This window comes from Podarcis gaigeae (genome assembly GCF_964106915.1).
Source record: "Podarcis gaigeae genome assembly, chromosome: 4".
In the NCBI taxonomy this organism is placed as follows: Eukaryota; Metazoa; Chordata; class Lepidosauria; order Squamata; family Lacertidae; genus Podarcis; species Podarcis gaigeae.
In genome coordinates this window covers 45868541-45891368 of record NC_139677.1, presented here as the reverse complement: position 1 = coordinate 45891368, position 22828 = coordinate 45868541, and the positions used below count along the sequence as shown (strand labels likewise).

General features: G+C 40.3%; 1 protein-coding gene across 6 annotated transcripts in view; it reads right to left on the bottom strand.

The window, feature by feature from the left end:
* IL1RAPL1 (interleukin 1 receptor accessory protein like 1) overlaps positions 1 to 22828 on the bottom strand; it is a 642787-nt gene that overhangs the window by 540541 nt on the left and 79418 nt on the right. For 3 of the 6 annotated variants that reach the window (XM_083734324.1, XM_083734319.1, XM_083734321.1), the window contains exon 2: positions 1452 to 1557. In XM_083734324.1, coding sequence (XP_083590450.1) covers positions 1452 to 1533 — 82 coding nt within the window. In that variant the 5' untranslated portion in view covers positions 1534 to 1557. Of the gene's footprint in view, positions 1 to 1451; positions 1558 to 6812; positions 6889 to 21115; positions 21198 to 22354; positions 22423 to 22828 lie in introns of those variants that run through there. The other 3 variants (XM_083734322.1, XM_083734323.1, XM_083734320.1) reach the window with 3 other exon arrangements.

Below are 22828 nucleotides of genomic sequence, written 5' to 3'. Positions count from 1 at the left end.
AGCATGAATGCCTGAAGAGGATCCCTCTGCACATGAGCAGCTGCTTATGTGTAAGGGCTCTGCTATTCAGACACTTGTGCCTGATGTGCAGAAATGAGTGGTGGATTTAGCTCAATGGATGATGCTGGAAGGAGGGTGGTAGCACAGTTGGTATAATGAACTTAAGATGCAGCCCTAAAAATGGCACCAAGGCAACTTCAGATCAAGCCTGGAAAAAGAGGAAGATGGAAAAACCAACATGAAAGACTGGATACAATTTTTAAGGGCTTTCTGACACCTAGAAGCCACCTTGAAATAGTTCAAATGCAACAATTCAGTGCAGCACTGATTGACCACAAACCTGTTCCTTTCAGATCATTCCCAACTCCAAATCAATTTCATTAATTTGCCAAAGTAGCAGAGTGCTAACTATGAAGTTGTTTTAGAAACTGCCTCAAAAACATTAATGTAGAAGCTATACATAACCATAGAAAGGGGAACAATGGTTGCAAGTGCCTATATAAACTACACAGCTCGATATAGTCTGTGTATAGATATAGCATATTGTCAGAGTTGCCTCCAGGTCCCAGCTCACAGAGGACCAACGCTAGTCAGTAATAACGTATAAAAGTCTTTATTGAAGATTAGTTTCCATTTCCAAACCGCAGCGTGCAACTCTACATCTTAGAGCTTAGATCGGCGAAGCTCCATCTGAGTCTCCGCCTCTTAGACACCAGTTTAAGACTCTAGCCTTACTCCACCTCTTCCGTTGTTCTTTCCTCCTCTGGGTCCTTCTGCCCCCTGGGGTTTCCTCCTTTCTGGACTCTTCTGACGCTGACCCCCCTGAGTCTTGCCCCTCCTTCCGGCGGGCTTTAGGACCTGGCTCCCTATCCGGGCTACCTGCTGTGCCGCTCGCCTGTACATTTGAACTTGGCGCGCGCGCCCAGCCGGTAACTTTCCTCTTGACCGTTTCCCCGCTCTCCAGTGGAGGCGTGGCGAATCCTGACTCATCTCCTCTCGCTGGTGGTGAAAACACTGGTCCCGATGCCTGGGACTCCTCCCCCCCACTGCGCTCTGGTGGGGAAGCCGGTCCTGATTTCCAACTGCTGCTCTGGGAGTCCCCGCTGGCCCCTTCCTTCTGGGGTTTCCCCCTTGGCACCCCCCTTCCCCTGGCCATCGGCGCTCCCTTCTGTGAATCTTCCGATTCGCTGGAGAGGCTCATGGAATCCCTCTGATCACTGTCACCGCCTACGCTCCCTTCGGATTCCTCCCCCTCACTCTCCATTTCCTCCCTCTCCTGTGCCTCTGCTCCTGAGCCCCTGACACATATGTTTCTAGATGCTGTCATATGGCCTATATATGGCACAGAACATTATGTGACCAATTCATACATTTCCAAATCCAAACAGCACTTTACAAATGTCTTTACAAATGCATTGCCCTAAGTAATGGAAAATAGAATGTCTTCTTACCTGAGCCCCTTTTGGTCACAACCTTCAAACTCTGAACAAGAGTAGCATACAAGAGAATTAAGTGAGGAATAGGAGCTTTCATCTTCCAGCTCTCCAAGGCTGTTCCCTGAAGCAGAAGGAAAAGATACATTTTGTTATGTTTGCTTGGCTTTCGCTGAAATATAATTTTTGACATTAAACAAAGGAGACTTCAATAGACTATCAGTTCATCTCATGCAGTAATTTTCTACCTACTATTAAGGAAAGTTCCAGAAATCAGAATGAAATTTATTATTATGCAGAAATTGGAAATACAAAATTCCCATTTCAGTGATAACTGCTCTTGTTAAAAGGAAGAAAAATTGCAGCCACATTTCAATATACAGTCACATGTGCTTTAGCACATTGAAATCAATGGGCTTTAGCGCCTTTAGCTCTGTGCTGGATTACGGCTTACAACTTTATACTTAGCATGAATATTTTATTGAACAATCTTCTGCAATGTGGAAATTAAACTCTATTCCAAAATCAGTCTGCAAATCTGATTCCTTAAGCTTTCAATACATCATCCATCTGTAGCCTCCTAGAGGCAAAATATTGGTTTATTTTTTAGATAGTTTCCTATATTGGAAGAAAAATATGCTCCTATGCAATTAGCTATTAGAATTATAGAGCTATTGAGAGCCTGAAGGCTAATATTGCCCTCCTGAAGCCAAGGCTGCTCTCTTGCACTGAGACTGGAACATACTTAGACAGCGTATGGAGCATTCATAAACTGCAGAAATTAACACCTGCAAACAAATAAGGGGGAGTGGGATCACACCTGTGGGCTTCACTTGATAACTAGGTATTCAAGGTCCCAAGCCTATGTCTATAGGCTCCCTACTTGCAATCAGAAATTGTATAGGTCCCTGTACAAGTGAGACCTTGAACACTTAGAAGTGGGGTATGGGCCAGTGGGCATGATGCCAGTTTCTACACCTGCATAGGGCTTTAAATTAATTCATGTAACAAATCTTACATTATTCAGATTGAAGTGTAACAAACACAGTGAGAAAGAATTGGAGAGTCATGCTACAGAGAAAGATGAAAAGTCCACATACACTATTATGCCTATTTTGAAAGAAAAAGATAACAAACAGAGGGACGGGGGAGAACTGTCAGTTTTTCTAATGCAGCTTTCATTTATTTTATTTTTTTAAGAACTAAGAACATCAAACTTCCAAAAAGCATTATTATAACCTTAAAGAAGATGAGAAAGCTGGAAAATGTGGCTTGACAGTCACTTTTTCTACCAGTTTAGAAACATAATACTTATATCTTTCATGTCTACAAGATTAGTAGTTTGGGCATTGCCCTCGAGAACCTCGAAGTATGTAAAAGTAACACATTCCAATTAATCAAGCAGCGGCTCTATGACCACGAAAGACAGCGCTTGTTACCTCATACTCCGAGATCTTGTTAGGTATCACAACATCCTACGGAACCTGTGCCAAATATCTAAAAGATCTACTCCTCCCTTCCCATCAAAGAGTCTTTATGATTGCAAGACTAAATGCTTCCCCCTCCTCAGTGACCCAAGGAAGATGCTCACACTTTCCATTTCAAGCCCGTTTGGGTGCCTGCCATCAAGAAGCACCTGATTCAATGGACGACATTCTCTTAGATTGTCCTTTACACAGCAGACCTCGCCAACTGATGCTGAGCAAAGTGTTGGACATCCGGCCCACAATTCCGAGAAGAAGCCAAATAAGGTTTCTCCTGGCAGATCGGGAGAAAGGTATTACTGCTTTAGTAGCTTCCTTTTTAGCCGCAATTTTACCCGGAAGGGTTCTCAATGAACTATTATTTCAGGAAATAGACAGGAATATCCAAATGCACATGACCATAGTGTGACCTTATAACCCTTGATAGCTTCACCCTTGATAGCTTCACCCTTCTCTTTTTAATTATTCCAGTTACTTGAAGTGTTTTATACTGTGATGCCAATAAAGGTATTTGATTGATTGATTGATTGATTGATTGATTGATTCAAGATTAGAGGCAATCCCACTAGACCCCCCTGTAGGGGGCAAAAGGAAACAGAATCCTTGGGGTAATAAAATTCTACTTCCCCCTTCTAAACCAAAAATGTCAGTGTTACAGACCTAGATGCTAGGGGGGAAATGAAAGGTGATTAAAGAAATAAAAAAATCTGTTCCATGTCAATACTCAGCCCCAGATATTGGTATTACAGGGAACCAGGCAGAGGACCTTCTCAGTAGTGGCACCTGCCCTGTGGAACGCCCTCCCACCAGATGTCAAAGAGAACAACAATTACCAGACTTTTAGAAGACATCTGAAGGCAGCCCTGTTTAGGGAAGCTTTTAATGTTTGATGCATTGCTGTATTTTAATATTTTGTTGGAAGCTGCCCAGAGTGGCTGGGGAAGCCCAGGCAGATGGGCAGGGTATAAATAATATATTATTATTATTATTATTATTATTATTATTATTATTATTATTATTCAGAATTTGTATACAATTTTAAGAGTATAAATAAAAGCTACTTATGTGGAGGTGAAGCAGAACAGATGCAACTTAAGCTATGTCACACTATATTGCTGTGTGATACTGCAGGCCTGAATTGTACGCTTCTGTAACCAAAATTCCATTTTTCAGTCAGTGCACTAAGTGATGCTGCAGGAAATCCTGATGCTGATATCTTCAGTCTTCATGATACTAGAGAGAGTCAGCTCCTTGCTCAGCATGAGCCTAACAAATACCGTCCAAAAGAATGAGTGACTTTTACATAACACTTTAAGATCAACGGATATAGTGCGATTGCAAAACAGAGCCAAGCATGCTCATTACGGTCGGCCTGCTGAAGAGAACATCTCCTATTGAAAAAGGAAATATAAAACTATAAAGCCTTGCCATAATAAAAACTGAAGACAAAGCCTGGGGTCAGAAAAGGCAACAAAGAGCACACAAGAAAGGCCTTTGGCAGATAAAATTCCTATTCATCATCTCTGTAGCCACTAACATTTATGAGGGCCACTTACGCATGTGAGAAGAAAAAAAGAACTTCACAAAACTAGGAGGAGGGCACCAATTTGTATAAACTCTGTAAGTGTTGATGTTTATACATAGATGCAAATTTAGAGCTGATTTCTATTCTTTAAATATAAATTCATACATTTACATAGTAAGGGAGGCTGTGAATAGGTGTTCTGTGTCTCCTAGTCCAGGAACAGCTGGCAGGCATTTTCAAGGCCTCTGCTTTCCCTTCTTTGTCTTTAAACTTGGACAGAAACAGCCCTTTTATACCTTCCAACTTTTCCCAGTGCAAAACCAGGGCACACATATTCTGGGATGTGCTTCCAGATGAATCACATGATCCATGCCTGGCTCTTGCCCCCCAAATGCACTTTTTTTTGGGGGGGTGAGAGCATTTGAGAGCAGGGCACCCAAAATGGCTGTCAAGATCTTGTAGAAAAAACAAGATGTCTCTTTTTTTCTGGGGAACCCGGAAGGTATACCCTTCAAAAGGAGGATTCCTTCAAATGGAAGTGTAAAGTGGTACACGTGGCCACCCTGTGAACACTTTGAATATTAAAAAGTAGTACAATATCATGAGCACTTTACAGATCATAATAGGGTGAGATGAGAAGCAGGAGCAGAGGAGACTCCTACTTCAAACCTTCATCTTCAAACTCTACAAAAGATAAGGATGACATACCAAAGGGAGGAGGGCTTGGCTGTGTACCCCTGCCCTACTATCTTGTGACTGTTTACACACTAGGTGATGAACATCCAGACCAGACTTCTGCCTCATGTTGGATACCTTTCAAGAGGACAGTTCCTTTGAAACGGAAAATGTAAGGCACACTGAAGTTAATGATAAACTGTCTAATGCAATAACTTAATTCTGACACGCAGTGGACCCCCAGTGGTCTCCAAGCTTCATTCAGTTGGTGTATGGTGTGCCAGTGGATTTGTGGTTGAAGACGGGAGATGGCACATCCATTGCATTATATATATATATATATATATATATAATGCAATGGATGTGCCATCTATATATATATATATGTGTGTGTGTGTGTGTGTGTGTGTGTGTGTGTGTGTGTATTTATTACCGGTATATAGAATTGCAATTTTTACAACAGGCAGGTAATTCATATTAAGTGGTCTGCCATGGCTCACAGCAATTTTTAATTACAGTGGTACCTCAGGTTAAGTACTTAATTCGTTCTGGAGGTCCGTTCTTAACCTGAAACTGTTCTTAACCTAAAACACCACTTTAGCTAATGGGGCCTCCCCCTGCTGCCGCGCCGCCAGAGCATGGTTTCTGTTCTCATCCTGAAGCAAGGTTCTTAACCTGAGGTAATATTTCTGGGTTAGCGGCGTCTGTAACCTGAAGCGTATGTAACCTGAAGCGTATGTAACCTGAGGTACCACTGTAGTCTGTGGCAGAGGTGGGGAGGCTTGGAAACCAATGGGTTAGTCAATTTTGATGGACATGGGAACTAAGTCACTAAGTCACATCATTCTAGTTTAGAAATATATATATTTTTTAAATCCTTTTGAAATTTAGTCAGACTGAACTTAGACTGAAACATAGTAACACAGCAACCAAACTGCAGTTCATACTTAGTTCTGAAAGTCAGCGCTGAGGCTTAGTTTGGTCTTTCCTGAGGGAGGAATAATGCTGCTCTCACAGTGGCCTGTGGGAAAGAAATGAAGCCAGTTCCACGACTGGGGCCCATTTTCTTTCTGCATGTTTCCATGAGAGAAGCATCACTAATTTCTGCTATTCCCATGACTCGGCTTGTAAAAAAAACATTCTCCCTGTTCTCTTAGGGTTTCTAGGTCAAGAACCTCTGCACCTCTAGTTACTGGAGAGAATATAAAATTCAACCATGTGTAGATTTTCCCATCATAGGGCTGTCAGGCCAGGGAGGCAAGGCTCTTTCATAAAACTCTTAAAGGTGCAGGAACCTTTTGGATGGGGGTTCTTTGTTTCTCTGCTTCCTAACCACCAACACTGCATCTTGGGCTTTCATATTGCTCTCCTCCCTCAGTCACTCACTTTTTTTCAACTCTGAGGTAGCACTACATCGTGTTTCCTTATGTCCCAGCAGTTCAAGAGTACAGTGTCCTTCTCCTATCTCATCTCCTTTAGCTGGGTGTACTCTCAGGCAACCGCCCTTCAGGGTCAGCTTTCCCATTTCATCACACACTTTCCTGACACCAGCATATACACACTTCCCCTCACATGGGTTTTTTTTCCTGTGCATGCTTTCAACAGCTTCCCCTTTGCATCCCCTTCTCCATCCTGTTCTTAAATCCTCATCACCAATGCCCCTCTTCTTTTCTGTTCTTTATCTCTTGCACTCACCCTTTTCACTTAAGATCTTGGTTTGTCTTTCATTCCCGCCAGCCACTTTTTTTTTTTATTGGCCCTGCTCAGCAATCTGAAATTTTCAAGAGAAAATGAAGCTTTTCCTGACATATGCTTTTCTATTAAACCTGGGTGGCTGAATTGAGCCTCCACACATGTATTAGTAACTGGCTTACATAACAAGTCTCTATATCATTCCTTGGCAGGATCCCTAACGCACACCTACAACAGGATTCCTCCTGGGCTAAGGGAGGAGACGAAATGGGGAATGTTGAGGCTGTGCTGTGAATTTGATTCACAGTACCTGAATACAAAGCAATATGGAAATGGTAGAGGGGAAAAAAGCATCTCAAGTAATCAATTTCAGTATGTCAGGTTACTTTTATAGGCAGTGAAGCAGATCCAGTTCTCTAATTTTGCTGTCTCTTGGCTATCTGCCCAACGGCTTCCATTTTAATTCATCTTGCAGTGTTAAAGGGCCCAAATAGAACAATCCAGTCTACTTTTGCCTTCCCTCTCCATTCGTCTTCTGCCATGGTTGATTACATAGCTTCATTTATGGAATTCAGTTTGACCCCAACTCTCTGGCTCCTTGAGATTTCTAGAGCTGGGCCCTGAGAGAACCTCTGTATTCTTAAAAGCTGCACAGAGGGGATAAATGGGTTTTGCTTTAACTTTATTTGCTCCTGGGAGCTCTTCCCACCGAGCTTTCCAGTCTCACACAGTCCCCAATTAGTATAGCCAATAGGAGCCAGAAACCATAGAAACAGATATGCCAAAAATGCCCTCGTTTGAGAGCATTACAAACACACAATATAGATTACTTAGAGACTTCTGGCCATTTGTAAACCTAAGACTAAACCCAAATTATGTCAAATCATTTCATAGCAGATGAGCTTCAGGCTAGTTTCTGTTTCTGGACTACAACTCCCATTATTCTAGGCCACTGGCCATTCTGGCTGGGGCTGATGGGAGTTGGACATCCAGCAACTTTATACTGTAAACTGCCCTGTGATCTTCAGGTGAAGGGTAGTATATAAATATTATTATTATTATTATTATTATTATTATTATTATTATTATTACAGTGGTACCTCGGTTTAAGAACTATTTGGTTTACAAACTCCACAAAACTGGAAATAGTGTCCCGGTTTGAGAACTTTACCTCAGTCTAAGAATGGAACCTAAATGTTGAAAGGACACCAGCAGTGGTAGGCCTCATTAGGGAAAGCGCGCCTTGGTTTAAGAACAGTTTTGGTTTAAAAATGGACATCCGGAACAGATTAAGTTTGTAAACCAAGGTACCACTGCAGCATTATTATTATTATTATTATTATTATTATTATTATTATTATTAAGTTCCTATATAGAAATCATTAAATTCTAAACACACAATAAACAGACAGACATACAAACAAAGCAACTAGCAACTTATTTCATTTGGGCAATCAAATATTTGTATGAATTGAGTTTATGTTTACATATTGAATTAAGGTTACAAAGGAGACACAGACTACAATAACAGAGTATAAATTCCATTGGACTTTATTATAATGCAACATGGTTTAGAGAAGCAGAGATGAGGAAAATCCTAAAAGTTCAATTTTCTGCCCTTGGGAAGCATGGGCTAATGGCAGCTATATACAGTATATATATTTTTTCTGACTGCTGATAGCTTGCGGATTTCATACTCGAATTTGCTTTGGTGAATTTACTACAGCATAATGCAATCATAAAAGGGCCAGTACATTCAGTAGTCTGAAAAGTGACAGTGCTGTTTCGGCAGAGACAGTTTGGATATGACAGCTCTTTGGTAGTCCCATAGAAGACTACCATCTGTGGAAAAGATAGCAAAAATGCCTTTTCCAGTAAGTTTGATCTGCATTAAATCTGTCTGCTTGAAAATTTCAATTTCCATATTTTTAAATCCTAAGGACCCAGATGCAAATCTTCGTGTCTATTGACATCAGGCAAGCACCTTTTTTGTACAGCTTTTGATGCCTGCTAAAAATGTTCTTCCCCAAACAGCCTATAAATAAATGAAAATCTATTAGTAACCTTGTTTTTAAAATTTGGTTCATTTTATCTCTCTCTTTTTCAAATTTTATGAGGTTTTTGTTTTTATTTTGTTGATTTTATCAGATGCTTCCCCAAAGAATACATCAGAATCTCAGATCTTAAATGTAGCCTGTAATGAACTATCTATCTATCTATGAAAAAACTATAGCAAAATAAAAACATCCAATAAGAATAAGCAAAATACAAGAAATTTCCATTAAACTATCACTAGTTTTAAAATTACACATCTATAAATGTCCATTGATAATATCACAATAATTAATTCATTTACTTTTATTTGTAAACATTTTTATCATGCTTTTCTATCTGAAGATAGTAAAAGCAACAAAGATTAAACATCCATTGTTCCTTTGCCAACTTGTATTCGGTGATGTGTGCATTTTGCAAACAACTGCTAGCCAATTTGCTTTCAGCAGACACTGGACCCCACCCACATTTGGTGCAAAATTTAAACAGTGTTGTGCACAAGCCACACACGCTGTGAAGCAACCAGCACTGCACTTTAAGATTCCAGATTTTATCTCTCTTACACTTGATATCACATGAGACCAGGTGAGTGGCAGATGGGCATGGTCTGGACAAGTTAGAATTCCTGGCCAAATTAGGAGGTCTATTGAGATGAATTGGGGGACCAAAGGTTACCCACTCATGATTTAAAGCAAGCTTGGGGAACCCATGACCTTCTAAGTGTTGTTGACTTCATGTATTCCATTCCTATTTAATCAAAGGTCAGTCAGATAGAATAAAATGGGTCTTACTTCCGAGTAAGTGCATATGATTATTCCCTTAAGCACAGGCCCATACCAAAGCAAGGTTCATCTCGCATGTGTAGAGTAAAAGGAGAGATTTTGGGACTCACAATAAAATGGCAAAAGTGGTAGAAACCTTCAGTGTGAATTAGTCATTTCAAATTACATCTTCACAACTGCAAAAGGAGAACAGTTCAGTATGTATTTAACTGTGCTCCAGTTGAGGTATTGCATGTTCTCCTTGCCACACACATATGTGACAGCAAGACCTGTTTCTATTATGTGGAACAAATGATTTGTCTACAGCGGGGTGTCACCTTCCATTCTAAACTGCTGCATTGAAAGAAAACGTTCAGCATTTTTATAATTTCAAATAGCTCATCATCATACAATTTCAGACAGCCCATTGAGTCAGAAGATTATGGTGCTTCCTCAGCACTTCTTTTCTCAGTTTACATTCAATATACTAGACAATTATGTCAATTTCACTTCTGCATTAAAACAGTGATATGTTGTGCACACGGCAAGTTTAGATCACCACTGCTTACTCTGCTCTTTGATAAACACTTAGTTGCTGGAAAATGTTGAATGCTGGATTTAACAGTGCTATCTGAAACCTAGACTATTCTGCTAGCAAATCGGATCCTCCTAATTGAGGGTCCATGTTGTGCGTGGGCCCAAGGCCCCCCCCCCACTATCCTTCGGAGGGTGGGAGATTGAGCCTGGTCCATGTGATGGTCCCACGATCACACCATGGCCTATTGGCCAATCAGAGATCGGTGGTGTGATTGTGGGGGCATATAAAAGGAGGTGATGCGTTTCTGGGAATTCACCTGGCTTCGCAGCACCGAACACCCACCCGCCTGCCCTGTATTTTAGGTGTCTGCTTTGGCCTTGCTCTGGACTTTGGTTTGTTGCCTGTTTTGGAACAGGGGCTGGAGAGGAATTTTTTCCATTCGGCAAATTGGCACAGGCCATTTGGTTTTTGCCTACCTCTTAGCAATCATCACAACTTTTGTAAGGTTTGGTGGTTAGGCATTGGCTTATTGTGATGTGGGGGAGGAGAGGTGTGGCCATCATCTGCCCCTCCCGGTACAAGGGTATTCCAGTAAATGAATCTGCGAATCTGGATCTTGTCCAAAGTCCGCTTGAGGGGCTAGGACCCAGCAGGAACCCCGGGGTGAGCTTCAGTTGGTTTCCATGGACAGAGCTCCCTCGTTTGGTGTTTACCCTTCCAGACTTCCTGAAAGGCGGGCAGGAGTCAGATATAGTTACTGCCAATGCCTAAGCCAATACCACTCACATTGCTGTAATCAATAAAGTTGTGGCCTAAATTTTTGTCCATTAACCTTAAACTAAAAATTCTGTGTCTATGTGGATTTATTTATCCTTAGGGGTGCACCAGGGTCTTGATGTGCAATTATCTGCCCTATGACATGGAAAACAAGTGAACTTGAGATACAGTGGTTCATATCCAGAGTTGCCATGAAAGTGAAGTGAAATCAGAATTCTCTTAACATTCCCCAGATTGGAATGCCATGTACAGCTCTGCTCTTCACATCTCAAAAGTGATATTGTAGAGCTGGAAATGGTGCATGAAGAAGCAACCGAAATGATCAAAGGTTATAACATTTGAGACTTTTAAGTTTCGGCTGGAGAAGGCGGGGGTGCAGAGAAAGGGGTGACATGACAGACATGCATAAAAGTATTTCATGGTTTAGCGACAGTGGTTAGACAGATTTTTTCTTCCTCTCTAATAACAATAAAATCAGGAGTCATCCAATTAAGCTGGATGTTGAAGAGATTCAGGACAGACAAAAGGAACCATGTCTTCAAATAGTGCATAGGTAAAATATGGAATTTGCCACCACAAGATATAGTGATCGCTACCAGCTTGGATAACATTTAAAAGGAATTAAACAAATTAATGGAAGGAAACCAGCGCTGAGTGCTCACTGGAATGACAGATCCTGAAGCTGAGGCTCCAATACTTTGGCCACCTCATGAGAAGAGAAGACTCCCTGGAAAAGACCCTGATGCTGGGAAAGATGGAGGGCACAAGGAGAAGGGGACGACAGAGGACGATATGGTTGGACAGTGTTCTCAAAGCTACCAACATGAGTTTGACCAAACTGCGGGAGTCAGTGGAAGACAGGAGTGCCTGGCGTGCTCTGGTCCATGGGGTCACAAAGAGTCGGACAAGACTAAATGACTAAACAACAACAAAGGCTATCAATGACTACTACTGAAGATGACTGTATTACCTCAAGAACTGGAGGAACGATGCCTCTGAATAACAGTTGCTCGGGATCAGAAACAAGAGAGTGCTATTATTTTCATGTGCTGCTGGCATCTGGCTGGCCACTGTGAGAGCAAAGCTGGACTAGATAGGCCTTTGGTCTGTTCCAGCAGGGCTCTTAAATCCCCTTAAGTACTTTATTATTAGTACTATTTATTAAATTTGTATACCGCCATTCATCTATAGATCTCAGGGTGGTTCACGACATAAAAATACAAGATAAAAACACAAAATGCATATTAAAAGAAGAACATCCCCTCACACACACAGACCAATAACCCCATCCCCTCCCACAAACACATTTAAAAGGATATAGGATATTAATGAGCCAAAGGCCTGGTTGAAGAGGAGCTTTTTCGCCCGACACCTAAAAGTGTATAATGAAGGCTTTCATTGACTTCCAAAGGGAAAATAGTCATAACCAGTGCTGACCAAGCAAGTACTTTTTAATATTTGCTGGGTTTCAGGCCCACTTCAGAAATATATGAGGGGATATTTGACAGAGTACTTTCACGAGAAAAGTTCTTCAAGTGATTTTCTATATGAGTAATGTTATAATTCATTTAGCTGGGCATGTAGTTTTTCTCACTGTTAAGTATGCTAAATATTTGATTAAATTCTATACATTGTTAGAAAAAAATATTTCATAATACAAAATTACTGATGCTGGTGATTTCTGAATTGTTAGTCTAGATTTGCCAGGTCTTCTCCTCACAAATCCCGCCATTTTTCAATGGATCAGTTTTTAATGCTTTTTTTTTTAACAGAGTGTCATGGGAATGACTGAGAAAAATATACTGTCATTAGTCTTAGTCAGCTGTCGTTCACAACAGCTAAACTAATTAGTGTCAATGTGCTCTTCAAACCAAACCACTCTGCCGTTCTCTGTCATGGTGAAGTAATTTAGACATGCCCTGGTTAATTTGTGTTTCAGTGGTGACAGTTTATGCTGGATCTTAGTGAAAACTGTAATGCTCTCAGTGGACTTGACACTTATCGCTGTGTTAATGCATTTCATCCATCTTTTGCCTTTCCTTAGTGCTTTGATCCTAAACACTTTCGCTCTTATTCAGCAAGTCCTTTGCAAACTTGGCAGTGAGGAAACTGAGGAAACTGAAGAAGGCCTAATGTAGATCATCATAGTTTATGGCTGATGCTAAGGAAAAAGAGTCCAATGCTTCAAGAGTAATTTATAAAGAAATGCCCACCTCTAATTAGTGCTAAATTAACAACAAAGTGTGCTTTAATAAAACACCTCAAACAGAATACTGCAAATCACAGTATAAAGCTTCCAGCTTTTCATAACTTACCATTCCACTTAAAAATGAATTTTACACAATACTCTTAACAGTACACTTTCAGCATTTATTGATCTTCTCAAGATAGGGCTTTTTGGTGGCAGCATCTTGGTTATGACCACATCTCTAAAGAGAGAATAACCTAGCCCCTTTTATGTTTTTCAGGTGGGCAGTCAAGATCTTTCTAATTTGCCTTACTTTTAATGTTTTCTATCTGTTTCTTATTTTGGCATTTTGAAGTGCTCCTGTTTTTTACCGTACTAATATATTTAATGACTTAAACTGTTTTGGGGCCTCTAAAGTGTGCCAAAGATATGTTGTAGAAATGTACTATAGAGTTGTAGTTCAACAACATCTGGGGAACCCTTTGTTGGCTACCTATGTTTTAGAAGACTAACAGTCTGTGGGAGATATTGATTGCAGAATTCATTTTCAGAAAGACATCATACAAGAGCAATAGCTAAGCATCTATAGACCCCCCAAAGAATTGGTTGGTAGAAGGGCAAATCAACCATACCATTTACACATAGGAGCTTCTGTGTAATAATTCAGAGCAGAACAATTTCTACACGGATTGCCATCATTTAATTAATTTGTAAATGTTTCAAGCATCAGTGATTTACAATGCCTAATAATCATCCTGTGAAGTTCACTGAAATTGTGTAGAGAAATGGCTGGAAAATTAGATGTGATTTTGAAAATCAATATTGCTAAGTGCTGAGAGGTCACTTTTTGGTGCTGTGGAATAGTGTTTTGAAGGTGGGAGTTTCTCCCCTATTTATTACATGTCTTTAAGCTTCAACCTCTTCAACTTATAGTAGAAGATTCCACCTGCCTCAAAATATGTGAAGGCAACAAGTGGAAAAGAAGCTAGATAGGTTCTAACCCTTCACTTAAATGGCATCTGATTTTTGCATTGACAGATGAGGAAAAAAACCAGACACAAACATTTGATGCAGGTCAAGGAATGTCTCAAATTCCATAATTTTGCTTTTTGGCATTTATTATTTCTCTAATTCTTTATCATTTCAAAGAAGTACACCAAAGAATCAAGCAGAACTCAGGGAAGTTGCTATCAACTTCAAGTCACTTTCTCTTTCTATAAAAACGTTATAACCGAGATAATTTTTATGTGCACAGAAACTATATATGAAGCTTTGGCAGATATGTTTATCTACTTGAATGGGGAATCTAGAAACAAATGTTAATTTCACATATAAGTTCTACAGTATACTAACTAGTTAGGTATCCATTTTTGCTTGGTATTGTTGTATAGTGGTGCCTCAGGTTAAGAACTTAACCTGAAACTGTTCTTAACCAGAGGTACCACTTTAGCTAATGGGGCTTCCTGCTGCCGCTGCACCACCACCGCCCGATTTCTGTTCTCATCCTGAAGCAAAGTTCTTAACCCGAGGTACTATTTCTGGGTTAGTGGAGTGTGTAACCTGAATCGTCTGTAACCCGAGATACCACTGTTTACCAGGCCTGCACAGCTTCAACTCACCAAGCATCACACTAAGAGATTTGCTAACCCTCCTGTTCCTACTTCTTATTTGGAGCTCCAAGAGCAGGATGGGGGCTGTTGAGAACCTGACAAAATCACAATGCATGCCTGATGATGAGTCATGGTCTGTTTGATGAGTCAGGCAAATTGCACAGCTGCAGTGATGCAATGGACAAAGCATCATGTTTGACAATGTAAAAAATAATAATGTTGGACATTCATTAGCTGGCTTTGAATAAGTCACTATTTCTCTAACTGTCTATCTAATAGGCAGTTGTGAGCTCAATGGAACAATATTCAAGTCTTTGCACTGAAAATTCACACCATAATGAATACTAAGAATACAACCCCAAATTTAGCCTTGACTCCTTTTGGTGGAAGGTTAGGATATAAACTTAATAAATAACAATAAATAAATAAATAAATAAATAAATAAATAAAGTCATTAAACCAAGGGGAGACTCCTGTTCAGAAGCCACACCTAAAACTAGGGATGTGTGGACTCATTAAAGTCTGGACTGTCCTAGTTTTGCATGGAGAGGGGACTAAGACCATCTTGCATTATTTCTGGGCAGAGTCCACACAAAAGTCCGCCGAAAAGGTCAACACTGGCATTTTTCTTCTAGAATCTCACTAGCCCCTCCCCAGCTCCATAAGATACCAGGCAGTTTGGGTGTGATCTCTCAGTTGTCTTCTAATTAAACAGGTTAATTCCAAATTAAATTATATAAAAACACACACCAAAGAATCTTGTGACACTTTAAGACTATCAAATCATAAGATCCAAGCCTCTTTGGCTTAACCTTTATGAATCATTTACATATAATTACTGTTTGGTTCCGCTACAAACAACGTCCTGCAGAATTCTAGAATAAGTAACATGAATAGACCTCAATGCACATTTTAGATTTAGAAGGGGGTGGGGACAGGAGCTGTATATCCCTAAAGGTAGATAATTTCAAAAATATACTTCTCAGCAGACTTAATGCAGGATGCTTTTGCCCACTGCCGCATGAAGAACATGATCTACTAGTCTCTGGGCAATCTTATACTCTCTACTTTGCCTTGCCTTAATAGCTGCAATCATTAAACACAATGGAATTGAGTTAAGGAGCTGCAGGGCTCCCCTTTTCACTTGCTTTGTAAGTTTATTTTATGTGTAATGTGCATATTTTGTAAGCATTTTCAGAGAAACTATATTAACTGTAATAAGAGAATCCTTAAGCAGACCTGTTAGTGAGTGCAGATACAATGAGTCAAGTAATGCATAGATACAAGTAACCCTCAGGTGCCATATATATTAAATTCATAAACAATTACTACTGAAGATTTTGTTTCTCTTTTATACATCAGTTGGTAAACTGAAATTCAATCACCACATATGTAATACAATTATGCATTGCTATTTTGTTAACAATCTACTACTTTTGGAGGCAAAAAATGCAAACACAAGGGAAGGCCCTTGCTACTCTATGAAATTGCACTGCAAAGGTTTTTGAGCCCAAGGCAAGTTGTTCTTAGCAAATACAACATTTGATATAAAAATGTCTGATTTTATCTATGAATCTATTGAAAAAGCTAGTGTTGGACAATTCAAATGAGATGTTTATTTTTCAGACTTCAGTTTGTAATCAGTCTTAAAGGTAGCATTTTTGAGCACTCACAACTGATTACACTTGTTTCTGGCCTAAAATGTATATTATAGAGGCTACCCAGGTTGGGGGCCAGGCAGTTCACTACTACCACTGTCTGAAAGTGTTAAGTCAGGAATGCATCATTACAATCAGGGACTGACTTAGGAAGCCAGGGACAAGTCCTCTCCCTCCGCCCACTTCAGACTATTATACCCCAGGAGCACCTTTATCATTTGAGTTAGAAAAGTAATCACAACACATTCAATACAATCTTTAATAAATGCAAGACAGACCATTTTCAACTTTGCTGTAAATCATGTTCCCCCCAATACAACCAAAACGTAAACAGCACATTGATTACAATCAAGTCTACCAAAAGTCAATGAAAGACCTCCTAGGATAAGCTGAAAATTATTGTGCAGCAATCTGCAGGAAAGGGTTAATCAAGGTCACAAGAGCAACCCATACTGAAATCAAATTCTTGAGGTCATAAGAGACTAAAAATGTCCACATTTACCTGGAAGTACATTTAACAATTTCATAATGCTGAAGCCAGGGAAGTAACTGGCAGAAGCATATGTCTCTCTAAATGAAAACTGAAGATTTTAAATGATACTACTTCCTGTGAAATATTAGCCTTTTAATTATGATGATGAAACTTAAACAACATGAGTTCACAGGTACCTGTTACACATTTACAGACTTGTCACATACTTTAGGACCATTCTACTACTGCTATAGTAATCATCCCAGAAATTATGGAAAATATACATAACACTTCAAGTCAGACAAATTTGTGACTATGATTCTTTTACTGTATATAATCACACAATGAACTTTGGCTAATAGTAACCAGAATTGTCATCAGTAACTACAAAGCATCACTTAAACCGATGTAATTAAACTTCTTTCTATGGTTTCAGAAACATAACATGCAAAAGGCAGTGGAAAAAGATGGGAAAGGAGCTTTCTATGGAAGAGACAAGGCCTTGTTCATCAAACACAGTCCATTCCACGTTTCACAACTGAGTGCTGGTTAATATAACAAGCATTCACCATCTAATTGCCTCATGACCCAAAACATTCAGAACCATCAGCTCCACGACATAGTTACAGGGGTCACTGCTGATCATCCATTTGTGGTAAAAAAGAAAAGAAAGAAAAGCTGCCATGATTATGTAAATGATGAGACTTAGTGTTCATACATCATTACAATGTTCAGTGTGTTTCTCTCTGCTCTGCAACAGAAATTCTTACATCAGGGATGGGGAACCTTTGGGCATTCAGATGTTATTGAACTCCAGCTCCTAGCATGGCCAAGTATCAGGGTTCATGGGTGTAGCACAGCACCCCCAATCCCTGCGTTACATCAACCTTGTAAAGCAGATTATTATTGCCACAGTGTGTGGGGATGCAGCTGAGCTTCAAAGATTGTGGCTTACTTATGATATCCCAGAAAGTCCATGGCTGAAACAGAATTTTAAGCACTTCAGCCACTTAGGCATTATACCAACTAGATCACATGTCCCCACTTAGAGGTGCTAGTCTGCATAATCAGTACTCATTTTAATATGGTCCAAATGTAAGCAGAGCAATGCATTTGGTGCTAGCTTGGCTTCAGGAGTTGCCTGAAGGAGGAGTACACCCCATGACCCCTTCCTGTATATATATTCCTGTAGATATAGTAACCCCCATCCTCGTCATATCCATCTCACTTCCATTAGGGTTTCTTATGGGTTACTTTATGGAAAAGATACAATCTAAAGAACAAAAAATCATGGCCAAAGTGAAAGTGGTAAGAAATTTTGTAAAATCTGTCCTCAGACCACTAGATCTAGTTTTCTATCCAACACCTTCATTTTTTTTGCAGCATTATTTATTCCTTTTAATCTTCCTCTTGACTTGTTCTGCTGTGTTTTCCCCGCCAAAAAATATTTGCTTAGCACCTGAACTTTACAGAGAAAATTCATTAAACATTTACACTCTGCTTACATCTTCTCCTGACATGTAAAAACAAAGTAGGCTTGTATTACTAAAGTAGACAAAGCACTGGAGAATACACTGTGAAGAATAATCCTTAGCAAGCAGGACTTTGTGAAAAGGAGCTTGCTGTTCCACGGTTTCTACAATTCTATATCCAGATGAAGCTGTCTTTGATTCAACATATTCCAATGATGGACAGAATCTACAGTGTCGTAATTGCACTGCATTGAAATTAGTGGTTTATCCCCTGTTCGGGACCTGATGCAGCTGCCCAAGGAAAACTTTTTGCCCCCTAAGATTCCACTTATTTTGATGGTGGAAGCCAAAAAACCCAAAGCAAAGCAAAGCAACAACAAGAAAAGAAAAGAAAACCCCAATAACCTGACCTGGAGAGGCAAGTTCCATGTTAGAAGCTGCCCAGAACGGCTGGGGCAACCCAGTCAAATTGGCAAAGTACAACAAATAAATTATTATTAGTCACAAACCTTTCAATATAGATGCACATACATCTCAGAAGCCCTTAATCCTCTGACCAATTGATGGGTAAAACTGAACTTTAATATGGGCATTCCAGGGTGTATGCACCATTGACACCACACATTTAGTGGTTCAAGAGCTGGAAGTGTTACTCTAGTATACTAAATTGTTATTTTCTTTCAAACGCTCAGGATCAGTGTCACCAAACTCTACTGAGATCCAGTTTCAGATTCTGTCGCCAAACCTTCAAGAATTGCTTTATCTCACAGATTGCTAAAGCAATAAATGGGGAGATCATTAAAGTGCTTTGCGTAAAGAAAATGTACTGGCATGATGCAATGAGTATTAGTATTGATTTCTTTCTTTTTACAAAGCTAGGTATTCCTAAAATTCATGAACGCTAATCGGATGGATTTAGTAAGGAATAGCATTTTGAATTATATTACTGTCCTTGATCCCCATCAGATCATATACTAATTCTTCTGTGCTTGTCTGGCTGACATTTTATACTTCTCCAGATGACAGATCACAGAGAGCAATGTCTTCTTAAAATAATCAGCACATATGGGTGATGGGAATAGAGCAATACTGCCTAACAACTGTTCTGAGGTATTTTAGAATCAAGAGGAAAAGGGTCATAGTATTTGTCCAAATCTATCTGCTTCCTCTTCCAGTCCTTTCCCCCCCTTCTCCTTCTCCCCCACTATCTTAGTGACACTTGACAATGAACCAGGTAGCATTATCTGAAGTAATGATGCACAGTCAATACAAATTCCATCAATCGAAATGGATAACTTTCAGGAATATCAAGAGTAAGGTGACTTTGCTACTGGGAAGAAATGATTTGCTATTCAAAAATTATGATATCAACTTTGAAAGTTGTTATAAAAAAATACATCAATTACACAATTGTTTTTCAATCTTTTTTTCAAGCTACATTGAAAGCTAACATATCTTACATCCAGTGTGATATTCCCCATTCCCTGATTCACCAGGATTGGCCTTTGCAACCCAATGTGGTGGCAAGAAGAGGAGCAACTGGTGTTTCCAGCACTCTATATTGTGTGGGGGGCAGGGGGAGTAGAGGTTCTGGGAAATCCCATGATAGCCTCAGAGCTAGTCACTGGATGTACTGGGCTCCAGAGTGTACCTGCTTAAAGACTTCACCTTCCAGGTCTACTCTGGAAGCACATATGGACTCCCAGAGCTTGCAAGCAGCACAACCCTCAGGAGATCTCAGAGAGGTAGCACTGGCAAGCTTGAGGAATAAGCTGAAGATACGACAGAGTGAGGCAAAACAACCAATGGAAGAAGAATTGGGGAGTGAGGAGCTGGTCGCCTGGCCACCTGAATGGCAAGTAGGCTGTGTGAAGAGCAGCAAAAAAGTTGAAAGAGGGGGGAAGCAGCATGGTGAAGGGATATTAGCAGCTGGTCACTCTTTATACAGAGCAGAAAGCAGCTCCAGAGGGCACTCATTCACTCCAGTTTGAGTGGTGCTAACCAGGAATCGCTCCACCTACTCAACAGTAGGATGGATGAAGCCGTGCACCAGCAACACTCTGTGCAATGCGTACATTATACCTGGCCTAACAACCCATTGGTGGCCTGGCTGAAGGCAGTGAGGCTTGACTGCCTCAGGAAACTGCAGCAAGGCCTAACTTTGTGTGCCTTCCTTCACAGTTGGCACCAATGTTGCTGGTACAACACATTGGCTCTTTACTACTACTTAAAGGTAAAGGGACCCCTGACAGTTAAGTCCAGTCGCAAATGACTCTGGGGTTGCGGCACTCATCTTGCTTTACAGGCCGAGAGAGCAGGCGTTTGTCCACAGATAGTTTTTCTGGGTCATGTGGCCAGCATGACTAAGCCACTTTTGGCGAAACCAGAGCAGCACACAAAAATGTCGTTTACCTTCCCTCTGGAGCGGTACCTATTAATCTACTTGCACTTTTTGACATGCTTTCAAACTGCTAGGTTGGCAGGAGCAGGGCCTGAGCAACAGGAGCTCACCCCGTCGCGGGGATTCGAACTGCCGACCTTTTGATTGGCAAGCCCAAGGCTCAGTGGTTTAGACCACAGCACCACCCATGTCCCTTTTACTACTACTTATATAACTATAAATATGATTAGCTTCTGAAAAGGGAGGTCAGCAAGGAGTGGGATCCTATAAGCTGAGCACTCTGCTTACAATTTACATTGGTAAGTTCCAATTAGGAAATTCAAGAGTTTCTGCTTAAAAAAAAAAAAAAGCGAACAAGGGTGCTCATGCCATCTCACCTCCTTTCTCCTCTCAACACCAATAGAAAGACTCAGAGCTCCTGTCAGCAGCAAGGCAAAGTCATGAAGCAGCCAGCACTGCCTGGAAAGAAGGCATCCAGAGGACACACCACTCCAGCCTCAGGAAAAGACCATCGAACAACCAGTCAAGTCCAGCCAGACACACCCTACAGAGGTTTTCAATGGCCCTAGAGGTGGTTATCAAGTGCCATGATCAAATGGGGGTTCCAAGTCAGGCAACAGAAACTTTGTCTCCCTTGAGCAAGCCACCAAAGCAGGGCAAACACCATGCTGCCTCATCTAGGGACTTCTCAACTGAACTAAAGGAGAGTTTTGGGAAACTAGCAATCATGGATAGGCATTCAAATGATATGGAAAAGGGGAAGTTTGGGGAAAGATTTCACTCTATACCCAAAGTGCCCCCTTTCATTAAAAAATATCCCTGCACAAGATCATTTCACAGAACACTAAGAATGATGGCAAACTGTTGATTCACCACCAAAAACATCTGACTGAAGGAATGTCTCCAGATTTGTGCAGGGGCTTTCTAGTCCAGGAGTACTGAGGGTGTTGTCCTCAAACAAAGGTGGCTCAGAATATAAATTCCTTTGGATCCTCTTTGCTCAACAAATCCATGCCTGTAAAAACTTATCATCTCCTCTTCCTTACCTTCTATTACTATATTTTCAAACAGATAATATTATGAACACTAAGGCATAATCATATCTTAAATGGAGGTTTGAAGGAAAGGTATCAGAGGTTTCTTAAAGGGTTTAGTGACTCCTTGTTTTTCAAAATTAGTTAAATAAGGATGAAAAATGGAATGTTACTTTAATCAAGGAGTATGAAAGAAATTTTGACTTGATGTTATGATTATGAACACAGGAGGAACTTAATTGCTAGGTTAATTTTCTTGTTACCTCAGATGTGTTTTAATGAAACACTGTGTGAACTCATTGGATTTGTTGATTCTTTTAATATGTCTATTTACTTTCCTGTTCCTTGCATCTTCAATCATGTCTCGGTGCATAAGCAGGTACTCTTTCTAAGCATATCTATGTTCACAGAATTAAAATGAGGGGGAAAGAGAGTACTCACACTTATGTTGATCATAACAAAAGCCTTATGTCATGTATAAAGCAATGCTGCCTACTCATATGTTTTAAATACCACTATAAAATAAACCAGAGGTGAAGAATTTCCAGCTGATGGGCAGAATCTCTAGTTATAGCAACTTACCCTAGGCCATGCCCTTCATCAAGCCACACCCCTCTCTGGACCTGCTGCACATCCTCATCTGCTTTGGCTTGGCAGAAATGTGTCATTGCACTGTCATAATGCCTCTTGCTTAGACAGTTGGCTGGGTGGAGAGATTGTGGGTGTAGATAGCTTTCTGATGGGTCATTAGCTACTTCATTAACTTTGTCTTTAAGGTGTCACAACATTCTTTGTTGTTTTTGCTTCAGAAGACTAACAGGGCAACACCTGTGGAAAGTCATTAACTCTGAAACGGAACATGCAAGGAAGTTAACTGATTTGTAAATATCTGTTGATGGCTGATGTATGCATGTCTATTGTGTGCTATGGGGGTTAATAAAATGTACATTTCTTCATCAGCAACTGACGAAACAGAACATTGACTTCTGCAAAATAAACTAACTGTGATGTTGGGAAAGACTGAGGGCACAAAAAGGGACTACAGAGGAAGAGATG